The 12,763-nt window shown below is 44.0% G+C and overlaps 1 protein-coding gene across 1 annotated transcript in view; it reads right to left on the reverse strand.

Annotated features, from left to right (window-relative positions):
- The window catches only part of LOC147727726 (alpha-2-macroglobulin-like), a 1,118,600-nt gene that overhangs the window by 722,863 nt on the left and 382,974 nt on the right, over window positions 1–12,763 (reverse strand). The window contains exon 11 of the mRNA XM_086961723.1: window positions 7,922–8,077. Within this exon, the coding sequence (XP_086817849.1) occupies window positions 7,922–8,077 (156 nt within the window). The remainder of the gene's footprint in view (window positions 1–7,921; window positions 8,078–12,763) is intronic.

Here is a 12,763-nt window from a genome sequence, read left to right on the forward strand (position 1 = left end):
ATATGCATTGTGTTGTGGCGGGACAGTGATGCTATATTATTACCATTGGTGGTGTCATCAGTGATATCATTAGTTATGTTATTTGTTGCATCTTATGTGATGCCAAGTGTGATGATGTCAGTAAGGATTTATGTGGAGATAATAACAATCGTGTCTTAATTAGTTAAGCTTGCAAGAGGGCTATGTAAATTAGGTGCTCACTGATGACCTATGTGTATGATCTCATGTCACAACTATGTATTTCAGGAGGACGAAATCAACTTTCCACTCTTCGGAGACTGGTGCATTGAGAACTATTAACTTCGTTAATAGTACAGCTGTTAATTATCCCACTTAGAAATAGAAAACAGCAGTTATGATGGTTGAGTTAATAATTAAAATAACATTAAGTACTTCAGCTCATACATTTGTAATACAAAGTGGGATATGAGCAATGGCCACCACATACATTCTTCTTTAATTTCTGTATTTTTCACATCAGTTATTTATTTTACTGCTGTGTGACGGATAAATATATGATGACTCCAGGACCAGAGTGGAGTCAGGTCACGCCTTCTTTGCTCTGCAATGACTATCCACAGTGGCAGATGAAACTCCCAGTTCCTGACATCTCCTCTTCAAACCATTTGAATATTTGAGACACAATCTCTTCCCCATATCCACGAGGCCCCAAACTAAGGCAAGTATTGAAAGTGAAAGGAAAATTGGTATTTCAATAATATGCCCTGTTTCATTTTCAGTCTTACTGCACTGAATGTCAATGAGATCTGAAGTAACTCCTCAAATTGCATCGCGATTGAGATCAGTTTTAGACTTAAAAGAAGGGAATTAAATAATGCTTTTTTCCGTGGTTTGTTTTAATGGTTATTTTCAGTATCAAACTCCATCAACTCCAAAAGCAGCCTTACCTTCAAAGTACTTCGATGGGATGTTTCACCTACTATTTAATATTAAGGAGAGTTTATAGAATTGCAAGACAGAACGTAATCTATAATGTCTGCAATAAAAATGATTAATATCAGCATTCAGACTCACCGGACAAAGTGGACATCGCTGCTCTTCATATTGGGGCACACTCCTGACACCACGCTGCTCTCTTTGCCCTGATTGCCGCCACGCTGCTCTCTTGCCCTGATAGCCGTTCCCCCCCGCCGCAAGCGCCGCAGGTGACCAGGCGCAGCCGCAGAGCGGGGGGAGAGTAGCACTACATCAATCAGGAGCCCTCAGCTGGCCACGCCCCCAAACGCGCCCGGAGGCGCTTGAAAAGGGCGTCACCTTACTGACGAGTGGGTTGCCAGCATTCAGACATTCAGACTCACCAGACAAAGTGGACATTGTTGCTCTTCATATTGGGGCACACTCCTGACGCCACGCTGCTCTCTTTGCCCTGATTGCCGCCACGCTGCTCTCTTGCCCTGATAGCCGTTCCCCCCCGCCGCAAGCGCCGCAGGTGACCAGGCGCAGCCGCAGAGCGGGGGGAGAGTAGCACTACATCAATCAGGAGCCCTCAGCTGGCCACGCCCCCAAACGCGCCCGGAGGCGCTTGAAAAGGGCGTCACCTTACTGACGAGTGGGTTGCCAGCATTCAGACTCACCGGAGAAAGTGGACATCGCTGCTCTTCATATTGGGGCACACTCCTGACACCACGCTGCTCTCTTTGCCCTGATTGCCGCAACGCTGCTCTCTTGCCCTGATAGCCGTTCCCCCCGCCGCAAGCGCCGCAGGTGACCAGGCGCAGCCGCAGAGCGGGGGGAGCGTAGCACTACATCAATTAGGAGCCCTCACCTGGCCACGCCCCCAAACGCGCCCGGAGGCGCTTGAAAAGGGCGTCACCTCTACCGCTTCGTGGGACGCGCACGGGCGGTCGCCGGGCTAAGCCCGGGCAGAGGGCGGGCCGTTTTTGGGCCGTTCGGTGGGCGAAGAAGGCCGGGCTAGGCCCACCATCTTGCTCCTATTCAAGCTATTGCCCTGATATGTCCCTCTGTGGAAAATAATTCCCAAAGACTATCTCACACCACTGACATTTTCCCTGTCCGCCCCCGCTGCTGCCATCCTGAGTAAACTCCACAAGCCGAGCGTCGCCGCTAAGGGGAGATTGCTGGGGGTCTTGATTCCCCACCACTGCATGCGGTTTGTGCTGGAGGAAAGTAACTTAGAAGAAGTATAAATACTTCTTCAGCCCCGCTCTAAAATTAAGTTGGGAATAACATCTAGTTGATCATCTACCATGGCTACTACTTCTGAAATAACTACACCTGCAAATGTGGGGGGAAATAGTAAAGGCACACTTGATAAATACTTTAAAAAGTTTGCCTCAGATATGGAAAGGGAGTCCGCATTGGCCGAGCGTAGGGCGGAGCGACGCCGCTCTATTGAATGTATTAAAAGTAGACCCCCTATGGCCCTACCACCTCAGATTAGTCCATCTGGCGCAGGCCTGGCCACAGAAAATGAGGACCCTTTATATACACAGGGTATTCCCATACTTTTGCGAGATACGCCCCCCACACCGGATGCATTCAATAATATGGACACAAACAATGTATCTATCGTTACTAACCCTATTATGGGGATTGATGTTATACCTGAGCCCTCTCGAGTAGTAATTGAGACGACCAAAAAAAAGGCCGGGAAATTAGTTGCGCCCAAAGTTCATGGTCCGCCACCAAATAAAAGAAGGAGGAGGGGTGGCGTCCCACAAAGAGACAAGATCAACCATTCTGATTTTGGTAAAGCTACAAAGCTCAGTGTAACATCTGTATCCACACCAAAGGCTAGATTAATACCTGATTCAACCCAAATGGTTCCCCAAGAAATAACATCAACCCCAAAAACCCCCACACTGACTGCACTCACGTCTGGTTCAGCAAATCCTTTGCTTTGTACATCCAATGAACCATTGTCTGCTGTCTCCCTCGAAAGTATTGAACACCTACTCAGGTCATTCACACTACCTAGGTTGAAGAGGGTAGAGCAACTGCTACGGGACTTGGAATTGGCCATTAGTAACAAAGCCAGGTTACCCAAAGACAATGTGAAACCAGCTCTACCTCCTGCAGCCACAGAGATACCTATTACCCCTGTTGTCCAAAAGGACCTAAATCCAACTAGCAAACACATGAATCGAAATCAGCAGAGGGCAAATCCTCCTAAAACAGCCCACCATCCAGTGCCGCTTGTTATTAGCGAAACCCCGAAGGGAGGGAAAAACCCTGTCACTGGGAATAAGCGGGAGGTAAGGGGGAGGGCAAGTCCGGCTAGAGCAGGGAAACACAGGGGCCGCCAAGTTGAATTACCCCCAGAAGCGGTCCCATTTGTAGTTGTGCTCACGGGTGTTCCCACATTAGAAGAGGGCAGAAGGGAAGGGTTCATCCAGTTTAAAAATAAAACCATGCATTGGCTTAGCCAGAACAGACCTCTCCCTTTTAACATCAATGGTGAGATTATGCATGTTTGTCGAGTCTCCTGGTTGGGGAGCCGAGAGAAAGATTTCAAGGGCGATTTAATAGTTATAAACTTTAGAGATCCTGGAGCGGTCAGACACATCCTAAATTGGATTCCAGGGAACGTTGGTAATTCCATCGTTCCCTGTGAACTGACCTATTTTTACCCAAGATCCCTGGTGGCACCTATAATGTCCAATCCTAGGATTATTAAAAATGTATTTGGGTGGGACACTGTACCCTACAGGGGACATAGTAATGGTATTAGGAACATGGACCACCTGCAAGAAAATAGGAGAACGGATCACTTGTTGCCATTTACTCCACTAGAAGTCGCTAACAGATTCGAAGCCTTTTCAGGTTTTGATGACTGCGAATGACAGACGGGGTTCTCTATTAACATGTCTCTGTCTGGTGAGAATAAAGACATAAAAGCTAAATTAAACTCCCAAGAACAAACTTTGGTACCTCTGCAAATCATTTGTACACAGGAATCTTACAAGGAGATAGTCCCTCAGCCTCAAACACAAGTATTAGGGGAAGAAATACCATCATCCCCCCATTTGGTTAACACCCTGGTGATAAATGTCAATGTTTCATCGGAGTCGGGTTCTCTAACATCTACTAACTCAACATGGTTACCCAACACTGAAACTCCTGGTAGCATAATCTCATGGAATACAACGGGCCTCGCCTCAAAAATCAATGATGCGGCCTGGCAATCAATAACTATGACCCACTCCATCATAGCCCTCCAGGAAACATGGGCCATCGAGCAATCCCACTTGTTAGGATATAAAACCTTTTTTACTTCGGCAGTCCCTAGCAAAAGGGGTAGACATAAGGGAGGGTTGTCTATATATTTGTCGATTCACACCGGCCCCACTGTCCTTAAAAGCTTTTTGGATAGTGTTTATTATCAAATACGAGTGGTAACATGGAGCTCTTTAAAAAATCTTGCTATTGTTAATTTTTATAACAATATCCCCATGGCACACCTGGAAACCGTCATTAAGGAATTGTCAGGCACCCTTAAGAACATCGAGGATACTTGCCCGGGGGACATGGATCTTTTGTGGGTAGGGGATTTCAATTGTCCATTATGTCCAATGAGCTTACATGGAGTGTGTGGTTGGGAAGATGAAAACCAGGGGGCGTCTAGCCATTTTGCCCACACAAAACTAGGGGATATGCTTAATAATATACTAACAGATCATTCCCTGCCATTTATTAATGAGGCCTGCTCCTTGCCTAAATTATTCATCCCCACTTTCAACGCAAGAGGGGCAAAAACAATCATTGATTTTACTTTACTTTCGTCCCGTTATGTTCCACTGGTCACTAATTGGGAGACACTTACCAGTGGTTTAAGTGATCATTATCCTATCTCAGTTACTTTTAAATTAAACCTGGAAGTGCAATCCCATAATACTCACTGTAACTATGACCTTTATCCCATTCTTGGTCAGCAAAATGGATTTTGCATTAAATGGGAGAAGGTAATTCCAGTTATTTTTCTAAAAAAACCTAGTAATTAGCTCCCTAAAGGAAATTAATATGTGCCTGACCCTAGAAGAGGATGAAGTGCTCGTCTTGGATTCTTTTAAAAAATCTGCTCCTCAATTAAACAGCTTTTTACCAGAAACCCGTGCAATGTAGTTAAGAGAACCCCTGGGTGGTTTGACCCAAATTGCACTAGGGCACTGAGGGAACTTAAACAAGCTCTGCATGTTACACCAATAGATAGACCACAGGTACAAATGGCAAGGCGAAACTATCGTGTCGCCCTGGCCAGAAGGAAGAAAGACATAAAATCTGAAGCGTGGGCAGCGCTTCACTCAGCCTCCGTACAAAAGGACACTGTTGCCTTTTGGAAGGCTGTGAATGCTCCCTTCTACCAAGATGCCCAGGGCCCACGTATAGACAATGCTATTACGGCCCAGGAGTGGGTGCTCCACTTCCAAGCTCTTTATGGCATGCTAGCCACACCAGCGGCCCCCCCTCAACCAGCAATAACTGCTGAGGGAGCAGACCCTCCGTTCCCCATAGATATTCACTTTGAACTGGAAGAGTCTATAAGGCTCTAAGGGAAAGCTCAGCTTCTAAAGTACCAGGACCCGACTGTGTCCCTATTGATGTGTTTAAAATGCTCCCGGACCTGTGGGCCCCAATACTCACTAGAGTCTTAAACTGTTTAAACAAAAGAGGTTTCATTTCATCATGGCAGGAGGCAATCTTGGTCCCGATCTATAAAAAGGTGGACAGGAATGATCCTGCCTGCTATCGGCCCATCTCATTGTTAGATGGTTTTATGAAGATGGCAGGTAGGGTCATTCTCGCGCGTATTCAGGATTGGATGGAAGGTCAGGAAGTGTTATCGCCCTTCCAGTATGGGTTTAGGGGAGGGCGGGGGACAATTGAGCAAGGGTTAAATCTTTCCCTAATTGGTTCCAAATACATACATGCAAAAAAAAAACCTATACGTGACATTTGTAGACCTCAGCTCTGCATTTGATTGCATCCTACATGACAATCTCTGGCAAATTTTAAGGGACATTGGATTGGATAGCCAAATAATTGTCTATATCAGAGAACTCTATGCTGGGGCAGGTGCACGGTTAAGATACGGCAGGAGGGGGGAAAGCACAGAGTCTTTTAAGATCAGTAGAGGGGTAAGGCAGGGGTGCATACTAGTCCCCTTGCTATTTAACCTCTATATCAAGGGGTGGGTTCCTGCTTAGTACAACAGTATTATGATTATCCTGTAATCAAAGGCAAACCCATCCCCATCCTCCTGTATGCCAACGATGCGGCTATCCTCTCGCAGACAAAGGTGGGCCTCCAAAAAGCAGTACAGTGCTTCTCAAATTTTATGAAGCTCAGGGGTCTACGTGTAAATGTCTCTAAGACATTTACCATGTCATGTGGCCCAAACAAACAAAGAACACCATGTCCAATTATCTTAGACGATAGGCGGGTGGAGTTAGCCGATATTTTTTGCTATCTAGGCGTGCACTTTGATAGGCGGGGCACGTGAAGCCCGCTGTGAATGCAAGGGCCATAGCATTCAACAGAGCAACTGGTGCTCTTGTGAATTTAGCAAAAAAAATAGGGACTAGGCCAGTCAGGGAGCTCCTCAAAATATTTAACTCCAAATGTGTGGCCACTGGTACTTATGGGGCGGGTATTTGGGGTTGGCAGCAAGTAGATGCAATACAGCGAATCCAGAACAGGTATCTGCGATTCCTAACAGCCACACCAAAGAGTACCGCCATATATGTGCTACACGCTGAAGTTGCCCTTCTTCATATCACAGATACTATAAAATTAGCCCCTGTTTTACTTTGGCATAATGTCTGGACTAACCCAGCCACAGAATTGAATAGATCCATCATAGAGGACTGTTTAGCCTGTGATGGGGCAAAAAACATTAAATGGTTCAGGTACATCAAGAATTTTGTCAGTGAGATTGGTCATCCTGAATATTTATCCAATCCGGCCTCACTGGAACAGCTCTCGCGATCCATGCTAAAAAAGACTCTTTTAGAACATTTGGAATTACAAAGATGGAAGGGTGAAAGGACTAAAATAACTGTCATGAGCCACGATGAGGTGACCTCCCAAAGGGGCACTCAGCTGTACCTTGTATTAGACCAACCCCTGCATCATCGTAGGCTCCTGCTGTACTTCCGCCTGGAAACTTTTTACAGACTTAGGACGAGAGAAAAAAGACGCTGTCCTTGCGATGATAAATCATACCAATCAAATATTCATTGCATTCTTTTTTGCACTTTATACAGCCACCCCAGGCGACAAATTTTGAAACCTCTCCTATTAGTTTGGGGATTAAGAAAAGCCAGAGATGCCTATAATAGATTAAGGACTTTAGACGATTGCCTGACCATTAGCACAGTGAGCTCCTATTTGAATGCAATCTTAAGAGTGAGAAGGACCATAACTATGGAATAGCAATAGCCAATTAATTATAAATAATCAATGTGTTTGTGACCCGATTGTATTGTTTTATATCCCTCTTTTAACCCTTTTTAATATTTAAAAAAAAACAAAACTATTTTTAGTGTCTGCTTAAAGCTTGAGTAAAAAAGATGGAATTTTAACTGTGATTTTATCTGTATACTTTTATGAATTGTAAATTCAATTCGAATAAAGCTTTGAACTGAACTTATTAATATCATATTATCACATAATAATTAGCATTGAGGATGATTTTGTTGTTCAGAATGACAAGCCCCTCTAAGGAGAAGCCCTAGGATGAATTTTCACTTTTACAGTTCTTGGAATATCTCTAATATATCAGCTGAAATGTATTTTGAGCCAAGGAGCATGATATATCAACAAGCATTGGTAAAACAAACTTCCCATAATGTGTCCAATGCATTCACAGTCTTGCTTCTGAGGGCCTAGCACCTTGTCACACCAATCTCATTGCTAGTCGTATCCCTGGCTACTTACTTACCATCAAATATTCAGTAGATGCAGTGAAACTGGCCGTATCAATAGAGAACGATGCTTGACCCTGCAGGTCAGTCACATACTTTGATTCATTTCTTCCCATTCTAATTGTGATTGTTTCATTAGGCAGTGGGTCATTATTGGAATCCTCCAGGCGGACCTTAGGAAGACAAGTAATTTTGCAAGTCAGTGATTTAATTAAAAAAACTTGCAGGCGTGTTTAAACCCATGAATAACCACAGGTACGAAAACATGGCAGTACAAATAACATTAATTCTGGGCATCAAGTGTGATTTTGCGCTTGAATGTTACCTTGATGATAAGTAATAGAAATGAGCCAGTTACTTCTCAGTCATCTTCATTACTCCAGGCCCAGATCTTCATCGTCATCGTCCATACCTTGTGAGCAATTATTTCCTTCTGCAAAACTTGTTTTCCTAGCCCAGCAAGTTTTAAAACTAACATCAACATGGCCACCTCCAACACACTTGACCCCTCACTTCATTGAAACAGAGCATTAACTTACTTTGATATCATAAAGAGCTGGGTGATCAGATCAATTGTCTGTGGTTGGGGCGGGGGCAGGAAACTAAAGATTTTGACAAGGAAGATCTGGACTTGGAGTAACAAAGATAGCAATGTCCCATGAAGTTGAGACACCTCTTGCAGATCCATTTTGTACCTGTCCTGGTAGCTCCTTACCTTAACTTTTATACACCATAGCAGCCCGTCCCGACGTTGTCCGGGTATGAATTGCTGCCGGCCAGTAGTATATTGTTTTGTAGGATTTCGTTTTGATAGCATTTCTTATCTGTGACAGGCCTGTGAAACGCTCCGATTCACAGTGCACTGGTGATGCACTTAAGAGTGCACGTTCAGTAGTGTGTGAACTCGAGTTTCCCTACTTTATTTTTCCTTGCAATATTATATAGTGAAACTCGACAACATGGAATGAGCACAATTTACATTACAGAAGAACACATTCATGTGTGTAGGCACGGGGAGACAAAGCGATTTGCCTGGAATCACAGGATGTTCAGCTGATGCCGAGATTCGAACGTAGCTCCCCAGCTCTAAAGTTCGCAATTCTAGAACTTATGGTGGGAGGTGTGTCTAAAAGTGTATGTCTGTGCTGGCCATCAACGAGAGAGACCTGTGCATTTTTCAAATGGGTGGTGAAAAAATATGAGTATGTGCTGGAGATGTGGGCCGCCGTGCCACCAATGTACTTACCGGGGGAGGGTAAAAACCCATTATTCTGCAACTTTCTTTCCGCATACCATCACTCCGCATACTTTCATTATGAAAGTACCATGACTTCGCAATGCCATTATAACGCATGGCATTACATTTTATATGCTTTTACCACACATACATTTACAACGAAATTCGTTGTAAATGCATGAATGGTAAAAGCATGTTTTTTTTAATGTTTGGATAAGGTAAGTATGGGTATAGGGGTATATGTTTTGGGGTACTGAGGTATATGTTTTGGGGTGTTTGGGTATTTCAAGGGTTCAGATAGAGTTTTTGGTTATGGGTACAGGGGTAGTTTTAGGGTTTGGGGATAGGTATGGGTTTTGGGGTACAGGGGTATTTTTAGGGTTCAGGGCTAGGTTTGGGTTTTGGGGTATAGGGGTATATTTAGGGTTCAGAGGTAGGTTTGGGTTTTGGGGTACAGGGGTATTTCAAGGGTTCAGGGCTAGGTTTGAGTTTTGGGGTACAGGGGTATTTTTAGGGTTCAGGGGTAGGTTTGGGTTTTGGGGTACAGGGGTACTTTAAGGGTTCAGGGCTAGGTTCGGGTTTTGGGGTACAGGGGTATTTTAGGGTTCAGGGGTAGGTTTGGGTTTTGGGGTACAGTGGTATTTTTAGGGTTTAGGGCTAGGTTTGGGTTATCCGGGTACAGGGGTATTTTTAGGGTTCAGGAGTAGGTTTGGGTTTTGAGGTACAGGGGTATTTATAGGGTTCAGGGCTAAGTTTAGGTTTTGGAGTACAGGGGTATTTTTAGGGTTTAGGGATAGGTTTGGGTTTGGGGGTACAGGGTCTATTTATATGTTTAAGATGGGTAGTGTTTAAGGGTGTTGGGGTATTTTAAGGAGTAAGGGTGGGTTATGGTTATGGTTATGGGGTGCAGGGCTATTTAAAAGGAGCAGGGTGGGATTAGCACACGATATGAGACATGGCATGAAGGGCGAAACGTACCACATGCCCCCAGCATTTGTCACGCCCCCAGCACACGCCCACAGCACAACGCAGACACACCCACAAGGGACTACTTTTTTGGCACGGTTCTTTTACCTTTTAAATGTATATGGTGGGCGTCTGCATAGCCTATGTCCTTCTGCTGCAACTGCCCTTTCCAACGCTGTAGTGGGTGTTGTCATTGGTGCTGTGGTTCCTGAGATTACCCGCCTCAAAGGTTTGGGCTCTCTCTTTATTATATTAGTATGGATTGTAAAAGTATATCTCAGTGATGTACTCAGAGTTGAAGGATATCAATTTCAAAGGTGACTAAAAGGAAATCAACTTTCCTAAAGAGAGCAGTGCTGGAGACATTTGATGACAGCCCTGTGAAGGTCCAAAGGATGCTGGCCTTTATCTTCTAAAGAAAGTGGTGAAGGGACATAAACAGGTAAAATCAATCCTGCGAGAAACTAAAAGAACACCTTTTGACAGAGTGTAAGGATGTGAATGCAAAGTAACCTCATATTTTGAAAAACAAAGAAATGGTTCGGAACTCTCCTAATTCCCCAATAGTTCTTCATGAAGAAATAACCACTAAAAGAATCTTGTAAAAGAGAAATTTAATGTCTACTCATTGTAAAAGTTCAAAATGGGAATTTAGCAAAACCTTCTAAAGAAGGAGAAGTTCAAAGGAAAGTACAGGTGAATACACAGCCGATCTTAAAGAAAAGAACTTCCTAAATGGTGTGATGCTGAACTAAATATGCATTTCTACCTCCATAAATGCCTTGATTGCTGTCCATCGACTTGTAAGTGTGTACACTGCAAGCCCTATCGAGAACTCGGCTTTCAAAAATAAAAATCTAACTCTAGCTGGATCAGAAGAAGTAGAGGGAATCCCTTTCTTAAAGCACCAGTTTTCAAAATTACACCAGTGACGTGCATACACCTTAAGGGTCAAAGCGCCCTTTGACTGATGGATGCAGAAGGCTACATCAGAAGAACAGCTCTGCACCTCTATTGTTATTCTCTCAAGATCGAAGTCCAAAAAAGGAGATGTGTCAAGGAAAACTTTGGATGAAGCCCTGAGCAGATCTGAATTGACAGGAAGGACCTCATGAGGAGTGTGAGCTAGGTGAAAAAGAAGGAGAGGGTATCATGGATAGCCTGGCCAGCATGGAATGACCAGCAGCACATTCACCCCACTCTCGTGTATCTTTTGAAATATTGTTGGAATGAGAGGTTTTGTGGAGAAATGCATACAATAGCCCCCTGGGCAATTTCATAGACAGATAACCTAATCCCCATGGCCTTGCCCATTGACAATGGAAACCAACTGCAAAACTTGTGTAGGAATGTATTCTGTAGAGTCAAAACCAGGTTTAATCTTAGACTCTTAAAACTTTGCATAATGTCCTTAGAATTCTGGTGATGGTGACACAGGGAAATGGTGGTTGGAAATATCTGTCTCATATGGTCCTCTGGCCCTTTCTCACTCCCCAGAAAATAAACTACAGTTAGAGGTAGAAGATTTTCTTCTGCTGATAAACAAATATTTGGAGCTTGAAAACAGAGTGACTGAGACCTTGTCCTCCGTTATGGTTTGAGATATGACCTGATCATGTAATTGTCAGTTAGCACCAAGACTGTCTGGTGTCTCAGGAGAGAAGCACTATGAAGTAAAAATAGAAGAGCCGTTTTCAGTTTCTTCTGAATAGAATAATGATTTAATTCTATTGCCTCCCATCTTTTCTGAGCAGTCTTGTCTGATAAGGTCGTTCCTCAACCCAAACTGCTTGCACCTTTAGCTGGTACTTTGGATGGTGGAATGGACAACGGGTTAACTTAGATTGACTGAAACTAACCACTATTGTAGAGACTGCCTTTATTGATTTGTCCGTGAAATCTGTGCCTCAAATATTTTGGATATTGCACTCTAGTGTCCAAGAGGTGCTGGATCAAAGTTTTTAAGTGCAATCTGCTCCAAGGAATAACTGTCAGAGTTGATGCCATCTCTCTTTGTATCATTTGCAAATCATGAGCACTTCCCTCTGATTTTGACAGGTGGGATGAGAGTTTTTCTGTCTTCTTGAAGAAAAAATGCGACTGGTATGTTTGATAAATGGTTCCAAGGACATGCAGCTCCTGCATTGGAACACGCTGGGACTTGTATACATAGATGAGGAATTCATGATCTGTCAAAATGAAGCAGGTTCTATAAACCTCTTTAGATCCCTTCTGAAAAAAGCAAAGGAGACTAATAATTTGCCCTGGTATGGGAACATATGTATGTTTTCACTTTCTATAATCACGTGACTAGTTACGTAATGATGGAGGGTGTGTATCACTAGCATTTAAAAAGCAACAAGAGTCATGACAACTGCAGTGTGAACAAGGGCTTTTCAAGCCTGAAACGCGTAGCTGCTCTCTGTTTCTGGGTTAATAAAACAAGGTACCTGAGCCCTGTGGTCCGTCTCCTTCTTCGCCGGCGTTGTTGTTCTGCTTGCTGGAGGCTGTTGGAGTGCCTATAAGTATATATACACAGAGGAATTCCGTTTTATGCTAATAACAGTCAGACCATCGCATGGGAAGAGGAAGGGGCTGGGGAAGAGGCCGAGGAAGAGGAGACAAAGAAGAGGAGGTGAAGGATACAGGAGGAGTG

The sequence above is a fragment of the Lissotriton vulgaris genome, chromosome 3_1 (assembly GCF_964263255.1).
Source record: "Lissotriton vulgaris chromosome 3_1, aLisVul1.2, whole genome shotgun sequence".
NCBI lineage: Eukaryota > Metazoa > Chordata > Amphibia > Caudata > Salamandridae > Lissotriton > Lissotriton vulgaris.